General features: G+C 42.9%; 1 protein-coding gene across 1 annotated transcript in view; it reads left to right on the top strand.

Annotated features, from left to right (window-relative positions):
• DHRS12 (dehydrogenase/reductase 12) overlaps positions 1-22,195 on the top strand; it is a 34,318-nt gene extending 12,123 nt beyond the window's left edge. The window contains 8 exon segments of the mRNA XM_061458166.1: positions 6,504-6,596; positions 7,180-7,225; positions 16,523-16,584; positions 17,306-17,421; positions 17,969-18,103; positions 18,989-19,013; positions 19,116-19,215; positions 21,845-22,195. Coding sequence (XP_061314150.1) covers positions 6,504-6,596; positions 7,180-7,225; positions 16,523-16,584; positions 17,306-17,421; positions 17,969-18,103; positions 18,989-19,013; positions 19,116-19,215; positions 21,845-21,951 — 684 coding nt within the window. The 3' untranslated portion in view covers positions 21,952-22,195.
• The last annotated feature ends 90 nt before the right edge of the window (positions 22,196-22,285 follow it).

The raw sequence follows: 22,285 nt of genomic DNA, 5'->3' as shown, positions 1-22,285 counted from the left end.
CGGTGGGCCCATGACACTTCAGGCCATCAGGGCAGAGATGCAACATACAGATGGGCCCGTGACCGAGGGGTGGACTTAACAATGGACACTATTGCCCAGGTTATTCATGAGTGTGAAACATGTGCTGCAATTAAACAAGCCAAGCGGTTAAAGCCTCTTTGGTATGGAGGACGATGGTTGAAGCATAAATATGGGGAGGCCTGGCAGATTGACTATATCACACTGCCACCAACCCACCAAGGCAAGCGCCATGTGCTTACCATGGTGGAAGCAACCACCGGGTGGCTGGAAACATACGCTGTGCCCCATGCCACTGCCCGGAACACCATCCTGGGCCTTGAGAAACAGATTTTGTGGCGACACGGCACCCCAGAGAGAATTGAGTCAGACAATGGGACTCATTTCCGAAATAACCTTATAGATATTTGGGCCAAAGAGCATGGCATTGAGTGGGTATATCACATCCCCTACCATGCACCAGCCTCTGGGAAAATCGAACGGTACAATGGGCTGTTAAAAACTACACTGAGAGCAATGGGTGGGGGAACTTTCAAGCATTGGGATACACATTTACCAAAGGCCACCTGGTTGGTCAACACCAGAGGATCTGCCAACAGGGCCGGCCCAGCCCAGTCAGAACTTTTACATATTGTAGAGGGGGACAAAGTTCCCGTGGTGCATATGAAGAATTTGCTGGGGAAAACAGTCTGGGTTATTCCTGCTTCAGGTAAAGGCAAACCCACTCGTGGGATTGCTTTTGCTCAGGGACCTGGATATACTTGGTGGGTAATGCGGGAAGATGGGGAAGTCCGATGTATACCTCAAGGGGTTTTGATTTTAGGGGAAAACAGCCAGTGAACTCAATTGTATGCTGTTGCCTGCTGTGTAATGCTTTTATAGCCCATCAACTAGATGTCTCCAGGTCACCAGCGACTGGCCCTGACTTCCCTCCAGCCATCATCCCAACAGAGAATGAACTTTGAACATCATGGACCGAATGGACTCGGCAGCGTTATAGGGATTGGTCCATGCACTAAGAAAATGATTTTTTCCTCTTGGTCTGTATGTATATGGATGTATATATGTGGGAGAGCGATGGTGTATTGAAAATGTGGGATCTGAGCACGACGTGAATGGTATGGAATAAGGGGTGGATAATGTCCTGGGTTCAGCAGTAGCAGTCATGTTTTTTCCTTTGTGTTAACTGGTGCAGTGCTGTGTTTTGACTTCTAGCTTGAGAACAGTGTTGGTGAAGCCGATGTTTTCGGTTGTTGCTAAGTGATGTTTACCCTGACCAAGGACTCTGTGAGGCTCATGCTCTGCCAGGGAGGAGGGGAAGCTGTGAGGAAGCAGAGACGGGGCGCCTGACCCGGGCTAGCCAGGGAGGTATTCCATACCACAGCACGTCATGCCCGGGGTGAGGGGTAACTGGGGTTACCCGGAAGGACAGGGGCTTCCGGGTGGAACACGCTTTCTTGGCTGGTGGTATCGTATTTTCTTCCCTTGTTATTTTCCCTTATCATTGTTTTAGCTGATAGTAGCGGTGGTGATTTGTTGCTGGACTGTTCTTGTCTCAACCCGTAGGAGTTGCACTCTCTCGATCCTCCTCCCCGTTCCTCCGGAAGCGGGGAAGGGGAGAGCCCCGGCGGGGGGGGGGGGGGGGGGGGGGGAGGCGGACACGGATCTCAATTGTTGTCAGCTCGGCACCACTCACTGGGAGTGAGTGAACAAGTTACCTGACTGTACCTGACTGGGTTTAAACCACGACAGTGAGTCTGACCTCTGAAGGCTCCTTCATGTTCTGTTTTCTGTCATTTGGTGAAACAAAATTTGATGCCAATAATTTTCTTCCCTAAAAGCAGCACAATTACCACATTTCCACTTTTCATCAGGATGCAAACCTCTAGTTTCTCTAGTCATGAAAGAGTATGAGGGCACTGCAGAACTTGTTCACGACCCTGAAGACAGAGCATTTTTATAGGAAGCATTCAGTTAGACAAGCTGTACAAGGAGTCCACAAGAGCATCCTTCTTTATAAGTGCTTATTCAGAAGCCATACAGGGTGACAACAAAATGCTTTATCTGCAGCTTGACAAGCTGTATCCAGACTTAACTTGCTCTCCCTGATCATCTGAACAGTGATCCTGTTGTAGTATACACCAAAGATTTTTTCCGTCTTCCACAGAAAGACATGTTGAAGTTCAGTGCTGTATTGGAGTTATTTGGCATGCACTGGGAACTAGAAAGTTCTCCTAATACGTTAAAGTAGATGTAGTCATTAAGATTAGGTCTCATTTTGAAAAAAGCTTTGCTACCATGACTTTCATAGCGGGCAGGCCTGTGTGTCCTTTTTCTGAACCAATGTGACGGTCTTAGGCGGATAAGTGCTGATTTACATCCTTTTCACTCTCTGAAATCACATGTAATATTGAACATTTGCCCAGAAAACTTCAGCTTTTCTGTACCAGTAGATAATGGTGGTTACTTTAAAACTAGAAAGCTCTTGGAGAGGTCTCAAATTAGAAAGAGCAGAGCAGCCTTTGGACAGAAATGAACATTAAAAGGAGAAAATTCTCGCCTAACTCAAATAAGGAGCTGAAATCCAGTGGCTTGAGAAAAAAAATCATGTGGTTTTTCTCTTCAGGCAAGCAGAATTATATGCATGGAATAATGCCTTACAATTTTCTCAGCTTCTTCTCTTACCTCATTTGCTTGTATAATGAGTATTTAAAGAAGCAACTTGGAAAGACAGGAGGTCCTTTAATGATTATTTGTTGTTTTGCATGGGAACACATCCTCTGCATAATTATTTTAAAACTGCCTTATCCTGGGATACGTCATAGGACTATCTGTGGAGAGTCTTTGAGGCTAAGTGCTATCTAAGAGAAGAGTAGGAGTTGACATGCCTTTTGTATGCTGATAAATACCACTGTGCTGCTACTGGGTAGAATACAAATCTGTAAAAAGCAAGAGAATTGCCTTAACAAACAGTAAAAGGTTTTTGATGTTTAGAGAGAGGAAATATTTCTAGCTTTAGTGGTTTAGAAAATTATAACTTTGCTCTGTGTCAAGCTTTTCAATTTCTTTTTTTTATTCTATTGCACCCACATTCCTTTCCAAAGTAGTTAAAATCACTGCAAAGCTGTTGTGGCATGGAGTGGCTAACAAGGACTTAGCAGTTAATGCACCATGAAAGGGTGTGCAGAAGGCACCCAACACTCTGAGGCAGCTGGAGTGGGCACCTGAAAGTGTGCTTTTCCTGCCATGGTTGGAGCAACTGCCCTGGCAATGTGGAATCCTGGCCGAAGCTCCAGAGGAATTATGTGGTAGATGCTGGGCAGCAGGGAGTGACTGGTGCTTCTTCCTGAGCCTGGGGCAGAACATGGTGATGGCCTCATCTGCTGGGTTCTGCTGCCATCAAAGTGTGAGGCTGCCAGGTGAAGTGGCAGCAGGAGATGAGCAGGCTGCATAGCCATAGGGACCAGAAATAGGAGATTGACAGGATCTTTGCAGAGAGTAGAAGAGCACAAACCCCACATTGCACGGAAGAAGGGACAGATAGAAGCTATGCTCATGTAAGTGGAGGATAGAGACTCCCAAGATGAGGAGGAATGGAAGCTTGGGACTGTTGGCAACAGAAGGCAGGTTCATTCTCTGCCTGCAGACGTGCATTTACAAGATAGGTATAGTGCCATGGTAACAGATGAGGAAGAGCAAGTTCTGTCAGGGTAGGTATTGGAGACAGATGAGCTTGAATCACTGGTTGTCAGCACTGGGAGGAAGTGATGGGTGATTATGGCTGGAGGCTCTCTCCCGTGGGGGATGGAGGCATCCATCTACAGTCTTGGCTTGATGTCTTGGGCTGCTTATCTCTTTCTGGGCAGTCAGATCTAGGGTACTGTGGAGAGTCTGATGAGGCTTCTCTGGACCTGAGACTAGGACTTCTTCTTGCCCAGCATGGGCATCCATGTCATTGTGAGGGGTGACCTTAAGCTCATCAAGAGTTCTTAGAGAGAGTGAAGGGCCTGAGAGCCCAAGTAGTGCTCTCCTAAATCGTTCCAGTGAAAGAGAAAGGCTTGGGTAGGAGCACATGCACCCTGCAGGTTAACACCTGAGTATGATGCTGGTGTCACTTTGGCCTTTGTCATTTTGTCTTTGGCCTTTATGATATCTTTGATGTTCTTCTTCCTGAGAAGCAGTGACAAAGTGGAGCCAAAAGTATCTTTGGCAACCAGCTTAAGTTTGCCTTTGAGATGGGCTTTAAACTGGTTTCACTGACAGATGGTGACCAAACCCACAAGAGTAGTGGAATCATGGGGAAAGTGAGTATGTTTCTAGCATTTGACAGCACAATGGAGAAGGCTCTCACAGCTTTCCTGTGAAAGTAACATGACTGAAGCCCATCTCGGGTGCCGTACATGAATACGCATAGCATAGGAAATCCATGCATAGTTGCAGAGCTGTGATCTCACTGCAATTAGAGAGATATGGTTGCCACGGAATGGTCTTATACAGACCCTTTTAGAAAGGCAAGATGGGAACACAAGGAGGAGGAGTTGTGCTCAATGCAAAGGAGTGGCTTTAATGCATGGAGCTTTGCTCTGAAATGTATGAGCCAGTTGAGAGTTTATGGGTAAGGCACAGAGGTCAGATCAATGTGGATGATGTTATAGTGGGTGTCTACTGCAGACTTCCTGGTGAAGTAGATGGAGCCTTTTTTAGAAGTCTAGGGAAACCCTGTGATCACAGGTCCTGGTACTCAAGGAACACTTGAACCACCCCAATACCTGTGGCAAAACAGAAAGGCATAAACAATCCAGGAGATTTCTGGAGAGCATCGAGGACAATGTTTTGTTATTAGTGTTTAACAAGACAGCTAGAGATGATCTCTGCTGGGCCTGCTATAAATAGCAGTCTTCAATAGCTGGTGGAAGTGCCCATGAGATTGTGGAATTTAAGATCGAGACAGACAAGAAGGATGAGCAGTAATTTAGTCTTTGGTTTTAGGAAAGCAGATTTTTCCTTTTTTTTTTTTTTTTATGGACCTGGTTGGCAGGATCCCACAGGAGACAGCCATGGAGAGCAAAACGACTTGGGAAAAAGGTGGTTATCTTCCAGGGAAACCTCCTCAAAGCAGGACGTGCTTCCTGTTACCCAGAAAAAGGGAAACCACTCATCTCCAGAAAAGGCAAGCAGGATTTAGGGAAGTACAGGCTGGTCAGCCTCACCTTGCTCTCCAGGAAAACTATGGAGCAAATCCCCATGGAACACAGGAACGTGATTGAGAACAAAAGTGTAGATTTATTAAGGGCAAACCTGTCCTGACCATCCTGGTCTCCACCATTGGTGAGATGACTGACTATGGACAAGAGGAGAGCAGTGCTTGCCACTTCTTCACTTTCCCAAGGCTTTTACACGGTCTGCTGTAGTATCCTTGTAGCCAGTTTGGAGAGATGTGATTTGAACTGGTGGATGACAAGCTGAGTGGAAAACTATGTGGAACATACGGCTCAGAAAGTGGCAATCAGCAGTACAGAGCTGATCTGTTAACAATATTTTAGTGTCATCCCTGATGAGTCAATGCAGGATCAAAAGCTGTTGAATGTCTCTTAACAACTTGGGTGATGGAGTGAAGCACAGTGTTTGCCAGAATGCAGATGATCTTGGATCAGGGTGGAAGCTGGAGAGTCAGGCTGCTGCTCAGAAGGATTTGACAGGTGAGGAACTGAGCTGATGTGAACCTCATGAAGTTCACCAGGAGCAGATGCACAGGCCTGCCCTGGGGTGGAGTAACCCTACAGAGCAGTACAGGCTGGGATGGGCTGGCTGGAGAGCAGCTTTGCAGAGAAGGACCTAGAGTTGTGGCAGGGGAGGCCAACCACACCTCAGGCTCTGTGAAAATGACTGTGGCCAGCAGGCTGAGGGAAGGGCATCTTCCTCTCTGTTAAGCCTTTGTGAGCCCGCAGCAGGAGTCCTGTGCCCAGTCTGGGGTTACCCAGAATGAGGAAGTCATTGATGTCCTGGAGCAAGTCCAACTGCCAGGGTGACTAGGGATATGGATGTGTGATGCGCAAGGAGAGGCTGAGAGGGCTGGTTTTGCTCAGTGATAAGAGAAGGTTGAGATATGTCTTGCTATAGTCTACAGGTGTGAGATGGGACAGTGTAGAGAAGGCATTCTCATGCTTCTCTTGGACGTCTGCAGTGAAAGGACAAGAGGCAGCAGGCACATGTTGTAACAGGGAAAAATTCTGACTAGATAATAGGATTTGTTTGTTTTATCATGAGGATGGTCAAACACTGGAGGCACATGACTGCATATTTTAAGGACTAGAATTAGAACTCCCAGTTGTCCGTGTTAACCTAAGTTGTTTACTTATGTTCTGGAGATAAAATTTTTTCATACTGTTTGAATACCTTTTTGCCTAGAGAGGTCTTAAGAGTGAAGAGTCCTGAAGGGTCCTTCACTGTCCCTGTTGGCTCTAACATTATTTTTGCTACTCTAGAATATTTTCTTGCATATTCTGGATATATCTGACACCAAGAAAATCTGAAAGTTTGCTGAAATATTCAAAATTGAACATAAATGAGATGTGTGGGTAAGTCTGCATACTTCAATCCTGTGTCTGTCTTCGGAGTGCATAGCCTATGAATTTGTCCAACAGGTAGCTTGCATTTCACAATTTTGCCCACAGTTCTCTGCTTAATTTGCTCTAAATGTGTTTGCGTTAGTCTCCATGTCTGTTTACTCTTGTCCATTCTCAATTCATATACAGAGAAATGCTACAAAAAAAGAAAGGCAGATTTTTTAGCTGCATATTTTGAAGTTCTTAGCGCACATTTTCTGCTAGACTCTCATTACCGTTGTTAGGTTTTATACTCAACCTTTTTTCTGTCTTGCCTCCTTAAGTCTTATTTACTTTGGAAACTAACATCTTAGACACGTCTTTTGCTTAGCTGACATGGTACATACGGCTTACTTTTTTCTGCAAGTCTGACTGCATTGAAGTGGCAATTAATTCAAATATAAAGGCGCAGATTCATTTGCTTGTGCTAACTTTCTTCTGTTTCTCATTGTCAGATTTTAAAGTGAATTTTATTTTGCCATCAAATTTCCACTGCCTGCAGAAGTACAAAAACTTCCACTTTGAAGTTAGTTTAACCCTCCTATGGGTCTTTCAGGCAGAAATCCAGCAATGCACAAAGGTGCAGTTCTTCCAGAAGCAGAGTGAAACAAACGTTTTGGTTTAGTTTTAAACACTGAGGAAATTAATTGTTGAGGAACTGTGCTGGTGCATCACTTGAATTAGATTTTACCACACAAATAGAAGCATCAAGTTCTTCTTTCCCAGCTATGAATCAGCCCCACTAGGGAGATGAAGCTGCACAGAGGAGGCTGAATAATGATTATAGTGAACTAGGGGAATTCCTGTGTTATCTTTTATGAATGCTACATGTAGATCTCCTTTGTTCATTTGTGTATCACTTATTGCATGACTGTATGAGAAGTCAATGTGGTGATCACACATTTGAGCAGATAAGGTGAAACAGGTAAGTTATCTTCTTGTCCGACTTCTGCAGAGTTCAGGCAGGGGCTGGTTGTTTCCTCAGACTGGCTCTCTCTAGGCAGCAATAAGGATTAACTTTGAAGCTTTTAGAATCAAGAGGGACTTAATTGAGCTGGAACAGGCTGTCTGTGCAAGAGAAAGCTTCTGTGCATGCAGGTCAGACACATGAATGCTCTCAATGGTGCAGGAGTTTTCAAAGTCAGAGATAGGGTAATAAATCGTATCTGCTGGAGATAGTAGTAGGAGAAAGCTGCATGGAGAAAATGCCTCTCAGAGTAGATGCTGTGTTAAGTAATTTTCATAAGAGCTAGGTACCTTTGGGCATGCTTTACTTTGGAGAAGTTATTTCTGTATTGGTAACTATCCATGGTTATAGGTTCCCAGAGAAAAGCTTGGCTAAATTAGATATGGCTGGTATATCAGTTGGCTGTAAACTAGAATGTGGGCTGAGAGAACAAACTAAATTGCTCTCTCTGCCTTTTTCCCCAGAAAAGCTAGAGCCTGAAGGGTGACATGGGCTCAAGATCCTGGTTTGAAAATCTGTAGTTGTCCCCCTCAGCATCAGCATGGAAGCAGTAAGTCATGACTGCTTGATTTCTGCAGAAACAAGATGGAATAGTATGTTTATTTTCTTTTTCATATCTTCACATGCAATGTGATCCTTCCATCTTTCTTTCACTGTTGTTTTTTTCCTATCTGGATCTTAGCTCTGGTCAAGTAAAGGAGTGTGTAGGTTGTAATTATCTAAGAATATAAGACTCTGAACTATAACATGCTTTAAATGCAGGGCATAGCCTTTGAATTCTGTATCTGATTAATATTCATATAAGCTGTAGAACTGCACATCTGAAATGCTGAGGAGCTTTTAAACCAAATCTATGAATATTTTCCTCCTGGCTGACTTGTTACTCTGTTTTCAAGCATAATGGAGTTCAGTTCTAACTGGTTATCTGGCTTGTGAAACATACTTTATATCCTGATCTTTTCTTGGATGTATATGAGGTAAGTGAATGCATAATTCCTCAGGTAGATAAGATGAATATGTTCAAAACCAATACTGGTTGGATTAGAAGGTGAACTTCCCTTAATGTGGAGCACCACTGACTAGCTAATTGAGGGCAGCTCACTGAAATAGAAGGGGCAGAGTCCTCTCTGGTGTTGTCAGAATATGCAAGTGGGTGAAGGTCATGAAAATGCAAAGTGCATGGTGACAGTTCAGGCTCTGTATGGTTTGTCTAATAATCAAGTTCAAACTGCATCGATCAGGCAGCAGCAGCCGTACCTGTGCTGGTGCCTAGCACACTTAAAATGGGGTTCAGATACAAACACCACGTGACTTGTTGTGGTTCTGTTATTGCTGTCACATAAAATGTCTTACCTTTTATCCTTGCTAAATCCCCAAGAATTGTTGCTCTGATTGCTTCAGCTCAGTGAAGGTGTAGAGAGCACAACAGCTGCGCAGCACTTACACTGTAATGTGGGGGCAGTAGCAAGACACGTGTCTGAAATGGCACGTTGCTGGTTGAATCACACCATCAGTATGAAACTGAGCGACTGTCTTGGGGTAATGTGGGCACACTTCATGGGGAGCTGCCAATCATGATGAGCAGGATTTATATGTGTATCTTTTAGGTAGCATGTTGTTGCCCTTACATTTCCTCCCACAGGCTGGCCTTGTACTCAGAAGCTGGGCAGTGACAATCATTTCTTTTGATGAGACTTGCAGACTTCTGAGCCAACACTTCCTTTTTTTTTAAGTAAAATTTAATTTTCCTTGTTTTATTAAAACTCCCAACAAAGACTTTCCAAACTGGCAATATTCAGTCATTCTGGAAAAAACCTGTCAGCATTGGTAGGCAAGTTCAGCATGTTCTTATTGAAGCACTAGACATTTAACTGAAACAATCCTTGTTTTATAGCCTGCCTCACTTTACTTTTACTCAACACATCTTATTGCTTGACATGGAAAAATGGCATATATGTTATATTTTTATTGCTACTGACCAGCCAAGGGAATGCTAAAACACGCTCAGACATACATAAGTAATGCTCCCAGTATGCATCTTTTCTATAGTCTAATGTGCTCTCGTGTTTTAATAATACAGCCATATATATTTACTCTCTGGGCAAGAAGAGATAAGCCAGAGGAAATAAAATGCTTTTTTGCAGCAGTAGCAGTACAGGCCATCTACAGCAAATTGCCTAACCTTTATGGATATTTGTCAGTCTGTTCCCTACACGTAAGCCATATCTAACTGGTGTTTCACAGAAGGCAGAGCAGCCTGGTGGGCTGTGTGTTCCGAGCCACTTGGAAATCAGGCAGCTTGGATATCAGCTGTCATTCTGCCATAAGGTCACTGCCTGATCTTTGGCAAGACAACCTTACCTGTGAAAAGGAAACTATGATACCAATTTTCTTTCCAAAGAGCTTTGAGACTTATGGATAAGAAGTGCTACATGAAAGGATAAGGTTAAATGTAATTGCATATCCACTAGCTGTACTAGGCTTCAGCCTAGGTTCCCAGGACACAGAGGAACCCTTACTGAGCTGAGCTTTGTAATTCAAGGGAGATGTAAACCTTTGTTTTGTTCCTCATGTTCATTAGCTCTTCCTGTACACTCTGTTATTGCTAATGTGGTAGAATTGGCCCTCAGAGACAGCAAGCTAAAATCTTCATTCTTGATCTTGTACTCAGCAGGCAGATCCAGGGATGTCTCTTGCTTGCAACTGCATAAACTGCAGGCTTGACAAGATAACCAGGTCAAGGAGGACTGTCAGTGTGTTCTTTTTTTAAAAGCCTTGAACATAGGAAAAGGAAGGCAATTTAAATGATTTTTACCAGATGAATGAGACATTGAAATCTGTATAATAAAAGGAGAGGGTTTTTTTCTGTTCCCACTTTTTTCACAGTTGAAATAACACTGTTCCTAATAATACTCTAAAACTCAGGCAGATGGGAAACTTCACTGAGTGTAGTGCTGGCTGCCTGCCTTTATCTGAATGTTAGCAGATGAAAAACCTCACCAACAATTTACTACTAATTGCCAAATAGGACATCAAGCAAAAATTATTCTAGAATCCACCAAGGTACTTGGGTCTGCAATAATTGCATCATCAATTAATTTGATATTATAAACAGGTAGTGGCTTTACAAAATTACTTCTTCTGAAACCATAATTTTCTTTACAAATCAATTCTGAAGTACAGGTTTTGGGGTCACTTTAAACCTGTAAAGCAGCGAGGAGTATGTATTCATATACCATCACTATACATGATATCCTGTTCCAAGTCTGAAATATGAATCCTCAGGAGTCTTCCAGGTTTTGTAACTCAGCTTTAGCCTGCTACCACCAGCATTTTGGAACTCTGCTTTCCCAATGTTTATATTTTCTCTTAGGGTTATTCTGTGTTTTGCTTAGTTTTGTGTTCTAGTACAGAATGGTTTGTAGTTCTCTGTGGGACGGACCAGTCTGTAATATACTGTAGACTTCTGTACCTTGCATGGGGATAGCTTTCACTTTGGTTGTACTGTGGTAGAGATGGTGGGATCCACAGAGAAGTAACTGTTGGAGTAATGTTCAGAGCTACCCTCCTGCAAAACCCAACCACAGTGTTTTCCATAGAGTCCCCTCAGCTTCTGCTTCAGGTGATGCAAAAGGAGCATACTTTTATTTAGGAGTTTGTGCAGCTGACAAGCTGACTTTTGAAGTGTTTTGTTTTAAACAACTTTGCACACAAATTGAATGTTTATCTCCATAACAGCTCCTCGTTTTCTATGCTTGCATCATCAAAGTTTCACTATGTGATTGTGAAGGCACTGAATTACTGCTCATATAGGTTGACAAAGGAATTCACTGTGTGGCATTAGAAACAAGAGTCATTAATTGGACCACAATGTGACATTTCTCAAAGAAATTGAGAAGATCTTGGAGCAAGCAGAGCAATTACAAAACAGACCACAAGGGAATGTGTGCAATTCCTTTAGCGAGTAAACATGAAACTTAAAGAAACATTCATGTGATCAGCACTTGAGCAGGAGTGTGTATGAACAAAGTGTGTTCTCATTAAGTGCCATGCTCCTTGCTTTTACTGGAATTACCATGTGTAACGTGCAGACTGACAACCCACGGTGTCTAACCTACTGTATGATAGAGCTGATTGAATGAAGTTGCTCTATCCTTATAGGAAGGTTTTGATTATACCGTGTTTATTATATATGATTTCCTATTATGTGAGCTCAGCTTCAAGATGTGCAACTTACAGGAATTTTTCGAAAGAAAAGCAAATGTTGAGAGGATGTTTACCTTTAAAAGAAATTGTGCATCAGTCCCAGGAGCCTCTTTAACTGGAGAAAACATTGCCAAGAAGTTCTGTGTCAAACCTCATAACGTGGAACTGGGCTATAGCTTGTCCAGTAGGTTTCTCTAGTCAAATTCTCACCTAGCAGAGTTCAGCGAGGGCAAGATGAAATCCTGTACGTGGGGGTGATAGACTGGATGGTTACCCAGTCTTTTCTGCCTTCCTGCTACTTCTGAGCAAGTTCCCAGATTCATTTTGCTGGACTCCTTTGTGGAACAGCTTTTAAAGGGATGTTTTATACCATTTCACTGCAAAATTATTTTTTCCCCTCTACTGCACCAGTGGGAGTCAAGCTTTCAGGCCATGTAGACAATATACCTTCCAATGGCTGCAAAAAAAAATGATGTACAAGCATCTAGCCTCTGTAACACAGTCACAGATGCAGGTAGTACAGCTGTATGTCCAGCACTGCCATGTAGGTGTACTCATAGCTCCCTGCCTGCTGGGTCTGAGATGTGTGTCAGAGAGAGCCTGCTGCTCAAGTTCCCACAGTGTGAGTAATTCAAAACAGCCTGCTCTTTCCTGCAGGCACTCAGACCTGTGCAAAAAATGGGCTATAGTCCAGGAGAACTGTTCAGACAGAAGCATCCTGCTCCCAGGTGCCACATGTCTGTTGTAGATACAGCTGCTGCGAAACAGACACTGGGAAATGTGGTGGCCTCAAGGCTGAGCATCTCCATCCACAGAGTATCTGCTTGAGACAAGGACATGCGTTCCTCAGAAACCCTCAGGAGTAGTGGCAGTTGTTTTTTTCTGGTAAAAAAGAAAAGGTCTTCCTTTGTTTCTGACAGAATTCCTGAAGTCCTCTCAGAAGAGGGGCAGGATCACCAAGATATCCCAGTGCTTAATGTTTTCGGTGCAAGGCACATCACTGTTGGTCATCACCTTTCCCTTCATGTGCACCTTTGTGTTCTCTCTTGGTCTTTTAAACAAAAAAAAACAAAACCAAACCAAACCTGTACAGTTTGAACACAGAGATAATTAAGCATTAATCACACTTGATATGCTTTACCATCTTTAATTCTGCTCTGCAGGAGGAGGTTTCTCCTTTGACAGACATAAGTGATTTTTGTGTCAAGGAAATGTACTTGAATGCTGAAGTGTTCATTTTGGAAAGGCAGATGTCCAGTGTGTTGATATTAATTTTGAGTTATTAGCAAAAGGATAAATAATTTGTATGATACCTTAATTTCCTTAAGTGGGGGGAGAAGGAAATGAAGTTTCTTCTACCAAATCAGTCTTGGTTTTCCTTGCAAAATTGTTTTTTTTACCAAAAATAAGGAATTTTTCCTTTTTCATTTTTTATACTGTAAATGCAATTCCTGCTTTTATAAGCAGGACTGTGTCAGGCAATGCATACATCTGTAGCTTCCCATTTCACTTAGAAATTAATTTCTGTATTACTACATGCTCCAGTACAGCTGTGTTTGGCAAAGCACATGACATGAGGTATGTGGCAGTGCCAGGCCTCTGCACTGGCTACGCTTAGCATTCTTCCTATGGGTTTGAATGTAACTGCCATACTATGTGCCAGCATTTACATGAATAAAGATGTGGAGGTTTCAATTGATGATGTATCCCAATTGACAATATAACTCTTCTTAATAAGGTACATCTATTCTACTAGTATCGTACTAAACTTCTCGTCCAAGCTGTTTTACCTGACAAACCAGCCCAATCAAACAAGAACATACAATATCCAAGTGTAGTGGTTAAAATACTAAGGAGTTTGTGTTCAAACAATTAAAACAAGGACAATATTTGGTGAAATATTTTGTACTGGGTGAAATTAAGTGCTTCAGTCTTAATGCCTGCCTAATGACGTGTCCCAGCTGTGTCCTATGAGATACTAGCACTTACCATAGGAAGCCAGGTTGGACGAAGCCTTGGGTGAGATGGTTTAGTGTGAGGTGTCCCTGACCATGGCAGGGGGTTTGGAACTAGATGATCTTAAAGTCCTTTCCAACCCTAACTATTCTATGATTCTATGAAGCTGAAATCAAGACTGGTCTTTTTGCCCTCTGTCTCAAAGCAAATTAGCATGTGGTTTTGTGGGGCAAAATGATGAAGTGCTCTGACTCTGTGGGATTTATTGAATTGTTAATAAACTGAAGGAAGAGAGGAGATGCTAGTTTTGCAGTTGTTTTGTGGTTTTAAATAAGCACATAAACTTCTGACAAGCTGTAGTTGCTATAAGCAGGATTTTTGGCGTTGAACATTTGTCTCATTGTCATGGTTTAAACCCAGTCAGGTAACTTGTTCACTTACTCCCAGTGAGTGGTGCCGAGCTGACAACAATTGTGGTCCGTCCGTTCCCCCCCCCCCCTGCACCGGGGCTCTCCCCTTCCCTGCTCCCGGAGGAACGGGGAGGAGGATCGAGAGAGTGCAACTCCTACGGGTTGAGACAAGAACAGTCCAGCAACAAATCACCACCGCTACTATCAGCTAAAACAATGATAAGGGAAAATAACAAGGGAAGAGAATACGATACCACCGGCCAAGAAAGCGAGTTCCACCCGGAAGCCCCTGTCCTTACGGGTAACCCCAGTTACCCCTCACCCCGGGCATGACATGCTGTGGTATGGAATACCTCCCCGGCTAGCCCGGGTCAGGCGCCCCGTCTCTGCTTCCTCACAGCTTCCCCTCCTCCCTGGCAGAGCATGAGCCTCACAGAGTCCTTGGTCAGGGTAAACATCACTTAGCAACAACCGAAAACATCGGCTTCACCAACACTGTTCTCAAGCTGGAAGTCAAAACACAGCACTGCACCAGTTAACACAAAGGAAAAACATGACTGCTACTGCTGAACCCAGGACACTCATCCAGCTGGAAAACAAAACAGAACTCAGTTGTAAATGAGGCAATGTTAGTGCATTCATCTTTGCATCCCTTTAGAATTAACAAATCAACACAAAGCCCCTTAAAAGTGTAGATTGATCTGTGGGACAGTAAAACCAAGCGTCGTCATAGCTGGCGCATTGCAGCTCTGCCAGTAGGAGATGTAGCTTATTTAACCAAGACATGATGTTACTTCGCACTTGAAGAATCCGTAGCAAATTGGAATTTAATCCATGCTCTCAGCTTGTACTGAAGGAATTGGTGTATTTGGGGTTTTCACATGGCGCCAGTCTCCTGTAACAGTCAGCAGTAGCTCTTGTCCTCATGATGTCACCCTTCAGTCCCCCACCACTACCAGGGGAGACGTATGGGCTCTCATTATTCACCAGCAACTGCTTTTGCTTGCATTTTCTGCTGAAGACAGGCTGCATTCACTCATCTGCTGCACATTCACTTTGCTTCATTTGCCAGGGGCTTAATATATTGTGTGTATATGGATGTCCCTCTGATTACACAGAGGAAATGAAGATCACTGTGACTGACGGGGAAACTGAACAGTTTGTGCACTAAGCATATAATGCATTTGATTTTGGTAGCATATTTATAAACAGGCTGCATTTTAACTGGGTGATCTCACTGCCTCTGCAGAAAAGAGGTTATAAAGACACATGCTGAAGTCTTCATGTCTAGTGGAAAACATGGCCTTGGTAGCTCATGGAAAATAGTATGTTTATCACTGACATAAATTGTTGAACTGGAGCCATTTGTGAAGAGAAGAGAGGGATTATTGTACTTGAAGCGGAAACAATAGACTAAATAGGGCAAATTCATTTGGAATTAAACAGTTTTTAAAATACAGTTTTTAAAATACAGTTTAAAGGGAAAAATAACAAAAAATATCCCTGAAGAGAGAAAAGAAAAATCCCTGTGTTACACTTCAGCAGGCGAAACATCATTAGGTGTGTCTGACTCACATACACTCGTGTTGAGCAGTGTTTTGAATAACAAACTTTGCTGGTCATGGTAACAACTGTAATGGGATATATTTGTGTGGTACGTATAAATCTAAGCTGAATGAACGCTATAATGGGGATGGACCCAATAAGTTTCCCCAGGTAATCATAGCTCAGCCTTGGGCACACAACATTATTATTCCGCCCTTCACCCCCTGCCAAGGACTCCTTTACCTTCTCTAATTGTCACGCTGGGGATTTAAGAGACATTTTTTGTGTGCAGCACAAATCAAAAGTGTCAGCGTACTCCAAGTGATTTCACAGTGAGAAGGCAAAAATGGGTGAGTCTTAAGTGAACATGCAAGGCCCTGAGAAACACAAGTGTGAAGCACAATTTGCTTCTCTTGTTCATGACTTGGCATAGACACATGTATGTATGTCACACAGGGAGGAGAAATGCATTCCCTGTTTCTTCACCGCCATCGCCTCCACCCAAGGACATCTGTACCTGAGGCATTTTGCCTTCAAAGTCATGGCTGAATGTAGTGAGCAGTTTGCTCCATAAGTACAATAAACATAAAAGTCTATAAAATAACTGATGTGCCTTTTGGTAAATGTGCAGCAACGTGGACCCCTACAAGTTGAGTTGGCATATTGCAAATAAAGCAGCGACAAAAATCATCATCAAATTCAGATCAAGTGTCAGAAATAAAGAGACTTTGGGGTTTAGGTTGTTGCAGAGGGTGAGGAGAGAAGAAAGTATTTTTAAAAGCAAAAGTTAGTGTTGGTGCCTGTCTGTCTTTTAGGTACTTACATTCTGACAACTGCTCTGCTGCCCCTCCTGGAAAAAGCAGCTGATTCCAGACTGGTGAGTATGCGATGCTGTTGAAAAGCGGTGGTTTACTGTTCTTACCTTCTGGTTTGTGACAGCATTTCTTTGACTTCACTGGCAATACAGGATTAGTTATAATCTCTAGAATCCTCTTGGATTTTGCGAAAGGCCACCTCCTTCTCCAAGGCAAAAGCTCCTGCCTGCTACTCTCAACCCTTCATTGGAAATCAAAGTGAACAGTTCCTTTGGAAACTTCCCCTTTTACTTTCCCTGGGGCAAGTTACCTCCTGCAGTGTAGTGCAAAATACCTGTAACAGGAGCACAGAACCTCAGAGATCTTGGTGTAAAATAGGACAGCAGGTATATGTTTGAAATGAAATTTCCCAAGTTTCGCACAGCCTCCCATTTTCTAATTACCTTCTATAAATGCTAAACTTATCAACTACAAATAGTTCAATTCTACTGTTTTCTTTCTCCCGATTACTTTTGGAAGGGAAGAAGCACAAAGTTGCCTGAAGGAATCAACCCCACTTTGAATGAAAATTGCTTTCTAAAAAAACATTCTGTTTTTTTTCACCTCACCTCCAGGTAAGCCCCACACATGAGTACAAGCAGGGTGCAAAGAGTATGCTGAAGAATCCTGCTCCCTAGGTGCTTCCAAATGTGGCCTGAAGACCCCATTACATGCCTGAGTGCAACTGTGGGGAATTCCTGGTTCTGTTTTTCATTCATTTGCTTTTCATTCCTTTGATTACAGATAACTGTCTCTTCTGGGGCCATGCTTGTTCAACATACCATGCTAAACATACCTGACTTGTAGTCAGGAAATAGGACATCTGATGGAACTATGATGTATGCACAAACCAAGGTACAGTTCATGCTTTTAAAACAAATCCCAGCACTTTTGCTAGATGGCTTATACCATCTCCTTGGCAAAAAAGCCAGGTGTTCACCGCTGCTTGCACATTGCACCCAACCTATACAGAAACACACAAACAATACTGTTCAGGAGTGGGATGGCATGGACTTACAAATGTATACCATCTTGCCTGGAGAACATGGCTAGGCTTTCTTTTGATTTAAGGTAACTCTCAAGGGGGAAAACTGTCCCTTGCTGACAAACCCTTTTCTTCCTGCTCAGTTCTTCCCTACAGTCTGCAGCAGCAGACATGGTCAGTAAAAGCACTGTAACCACTTTAAAAATAAGCTTGTGGCCAGGATATGGATTGCAAGGACCGTGGCGGTCTCTGACAAAATTATCCCATAGATCCAGTCAGGATGAGCAAGGCTGTATTTCTGCTATGCACAAATGCCCTGGCGTTTACAGCACATTTGATGTAGTTTATCTCCCTGGGAGCTAATTTGGTGGACAGGCTGTTGAGCTTGATGCTAGTCTGGCTATTTTTGCTCTGTCCTGGAGATAGCAAGTTGTCTTAACAGAACAATGGGGAAAAGCTCACAGAAACATCCGTTTCTCTGTTATGCACCCCAGCTGGGCAGACACTCCAGATAATATCTGCTTAACACTGACTATAATTCTTTCTTTTCAGGATTAGTCTAAAGGCAAAGAGAAATAAAACTTTCTAAGTGGATATCTCAAACAGATGCAGTGATTTCTTGGCTCCAAATTGGTGCTTAAAGTAGTTTTGTACCCCCTTGGTAGCTCTGCTCTGCACAGTGTCTGCTATTTTTGTATATCCAGAGAATAATGATGGGCAATGAATGGTTCCAGCCCTGATCAAATGCACGGCAGAGCCACAATTCTTTAAGCTAACCTTTAAGTTACGTTTTTAGAGGGACTGTTAAACACACAGATAGAGCTTCTGCCTCTGTAAGTACCAGCCTGCAGACATTGGGAGTTTGTGAGCACATATAGGAAAATGGAGCACGCACTGTTGTGCAAGCTCTGTTCCTCTCCCCTTCCTCTAAACGTTTACTGGCGTTGGGAAGCAGCATGTTTGGCCAGAGAGCCCTTTGTCTGAGCTGCAGCTGTTCCTCAGTGACCATGGCTTGGCAGGCAGGCATCAGTTATCCAGTATGCATGTTGCATTCCACAATACCTTACCAGCCCCTAACACCCAAGCTTGGGATGCAGACTAGCAATCCAGTCTCTAGGTCTTTTCTAGGGATACAGTTTCCCACATTTGCTTCTGATGCCAGAAGCATTTACCCCATCTACTTTACACTTGAAAGCTGCCCTTTCCAGCTAAATGTATTTGTCTTTAAAATACATTTATTGTTGCATAGACTTTATGCATTTCAAGCCTAATGAAGTTATCCCACCTTAAAGTTCAAGGACTCTGCAACCCTCAAAAATAAACAGCCATGAGAGATGGGCCTTCAGTCATCACCTGTTTGACAAAATAAAGGGAAACCAGAGTTTAAACATGAATTATGTAATTGGTTTAGGTACTGATGACTGCACAGTTTTAAAATACAGTGCTGCAACTGATTTCATAAAAATGGTGAGAAAATAAGAGCTAAAAATCCTGTTAGGATACCTGAGTTTGAGTATTTCTGTTTCTCCCACATCTGACATCTTTGCACAGTCCAAGTATTTCTATTAGAATATGAAGAATATCCTGTGCACAGAGGCCCAGGGAGCTGTTGTGTGGATGGCAGTATCATCTGAAGCAATGAGTTTACTGAGAGGATTGTTCATCCAAGGTAAGGCAGCAGAGTCTTACTTTGCATAGCAGTGGAGATTCCTAAGTTGCCTGAACTGTAGGATCCCCCTCTGGTTTGGCAGGGGATGAAGGTCAGACCAGGCAAGGGTTGTTCAAAAGTATTTCTCAAGATCGTTCCAAGCTTTAAAGTTCAAGTGAGCATTGTGCAACCAGAGAACAACTGTGTTAAATCCCTGTTTTTTTTTTTCCTCTAAAGTAGCTGATAAAGACTTAAAAGCTTTTCTTGAGGGAGGGCTGGGCATTTTTTAATGAAAATAGCTGTAAGCAGGACTGTGCCAAGAGAAGGTGAATCACAGCTGTCAAATACCATCTTTTAGGATGCTGAGAAATTAGCATCCTTCTCACAGAGCACTGGGGATTGGCTTTGCTTTGATAGGCTTTTCTTGCCATTCCATGATAGTTAAAACTGCCAGTTCCCCTTTTTCTAACACTGGGAGATTGTGCACAGTGGCATTTTTGGCACTATAAGCATAGCGAATTGAAAAATAGGACAGAGCCTTTCTTTTCTCCCAGACAAATGACAGGCATCTTAGTAGGAGCAGCTGGAAGCATAGATGTCTTAATGGCGATGAGGGTCAGTGCAGAAGGAGAAGGGTAAAGCTCAGGGTAATTGCTTACACAAGCCCAGTACTTTTGTTGGATGTGGCCTCCAAATACTGATACGTCGATTTTCTAGGTGGAACATGCTGGAAGTTCAAACTTTTCTGGATTTGGGTTGACTTTGTCCCTTCTGTCCCCTCCCAGACAGTCACACAGGGTTGGTTGACAGGTATTTGACCAGACTTCTTTTATGTTATCATCTAGGATATGCAGAAACCCCACATCCGAGCTCGTCAGTCTTCTTTGTAGAACCAGACTTTGCATTTTTTGTACTCCTGTCACCTTCTGGTCCTAATGCTTCTGCTCAGTTGTTCTTTCTCTAAGACCATAATTCCACCAGGCTCTTCCCTTTAGCCTTTGTCTACCCCCAGCTTTAGTAAACAGGGGACACACCTTGGCTCTTTAGCTATAGCTAAGACTTTTGAGAGCTTTGGTCTTGGCATAACTACTCTTAAGGCTGCAAGAGAAATCCTGTGTCTGTGTCCTGTGCTTATCAAATAGTGATGAAGTCAGTTATTTCTCTCTCTCCTACTTCCCTTTGGAAACCACAGCTTAGTATGAAGCCTCTTCAGGCCCTTTCAGTAAAGGGCTTTTTGTACAGGAGCACTTGCCGCAGACCCTCATCTAGTCCCTTTGCTCATCTGGCCCTAGACAGACTTTTGCTGAACCAGTCACACCTTCCCTCCATTTCCTTTTGTTCCCTTCGAGTGCACAACAAAGTCAACTTTTTTATTTTAAAATAAAATTTAAAATAAATGAAAAAAAAACTTAATTTAATTAAAAATTAAAATAAATATTTTTAAATAAATGAAATGAAGTGAGACTTCTACAATGAGGATTCACTGCATTTGCCAACATAAATAGGAAGTGTTTGACACAATCGAGCTTTCCAAACATGAGAAGCATCTTCTCCATGATGCTGAACTTGGCTTTCACACATAATTCCCAAACTTTAGCACAGGCTACTGGAAGCACTATGGCTAGGAAGGAAGCAGTTCGTGTTCAGTGATGGAAAAGGAATTGTTCCTTTTCATATTTCTCTCTCTCCTCAGTTTTCCATGAGCAGAGATTATGTGGTGTGTGCAGCCAGTTACAACATTTGCTCTTAAGAGAGCAAACATCTCTGCTCCCCTGGGAAGTCTGATAGGCTGCCCAGTATTGCAACAGCTCGTTCTTCTGGTCTCAGCTGGTTACTGCAGAAGTTGGATTTCCTAAACCGACTAACAGTGCTGCTCTGACTGTAGCTGCACAGACATCTGAGAGCATTGTCACAAAGTTCCCAGGCTCTAGACTCCATGTCCTTAGAGAAAAATCCCTTGGAATGGATGGAGATATAGCTATATTTCCAGAGTGAGTGAAGAGTATGAGATTTGGAAAACCAAACAAAGCGTCAAATTGAGAAAATATGGTCAGACATCTTTATGTTGAATACATGTTACTTCTGGTGATTGTGCAATTAGCTGAAGTTCTTTAGCATTTAGAATTTAACCATTACTTTTAAGCATGAAAATAAGCATTATAAGACTAAAAATAATCCAAACTAAAAGGTCCCAGTTGGGGAATTTTTGTAACACTAGAAACATTATTCAGGAAGCAAGGAAAAATCCTGTCTCATGCTGCAAAAGCAACCTCTGCCTGTAGCAATAATTTCAAGTTATTGGTCTGCAGGAGTTACACTAGTGACACAGAGCAGGAGGCATAAATTCGTAGTAAGGCCTTCCTTTATCTGTACTGCCCCGAGCTACAACTGAGCTCTTGCTCCCCAGTCTAAGTCACACCATGCTAAAGGACAAGAACTCTATTCCCAGAATACAATTTAAATTAACTTGATTTCTGTTTCGGAAGATACATTTAACTAACAGCATTTTCAGATCCCTAGAGTGTATGTTTCCTAGCTTTAACACTGTGAGGTATATTTGGGTGGTATAGTGTCTTGAGGAATACACCTCCTTTGTGATAGAAGAGGTAGTTAAATGTATCCATAAAGGCTTTTATTTTTTGTCTTCCAGCCAGGCAACCAGTCCCTACGCACTTACCCCTGGCAAGCACCCACAGTCCACTCGAGGACAAGGAGAAGCTAATGGAGATGCTGGAACAGCTCTCCCAGAAAGTTTAAATCCACTCGTGCAAGAACTTAGTGTCATTGCCAACACAGTGTAACTGCAAAGCTGCTAACTGCACAGTACTGCAGTGTGCTTGCTGTTGAGGGGAAGAAGGATGCCATCAGAATGTTAAAAAGAAATTGGGTTCAGGTGTTCTCATCATGGGGGAGAGTGGTGCAGAGTCTCTCCCATTGTGACTATGCACCTGCTGTCTCAAGACACAGTAAACTTGTGTTCTTTGAGTTGGAAGAAAAATGGGGAGGCATTAAAGTAAAAATCAAGGCTTGGGGAAGTTACCCCAAAACATTTAAAACATTCAGAGAAATACGAAGGAGAATTCCCTCAGTG

This window comes from Pezoporus flaviventris, unplaced genomic scaffold, assembly GCF_033815535.1.
Source record: "Pezoporus flaviventris isolate CSIRO_AGI_PZ_B2104156 unplaced genomic scaffold, CSIRO_AGI_Pfla_v1 ptg000025l, whole genome shotgun sequence".
Classification (NCBI taxonomy): domain Eukaryota; kingdom Metazoa; phylum Chordata; class Aves; order Psittaciformes; family Psittacidae; genus Pezoporus; species Pezoporus flaviventris.
The sequence above is the reverse complement of the archived record's forward strand: the minus strand, read 5'-3'. Positions and strand labels throughout refer to the sequence as shown.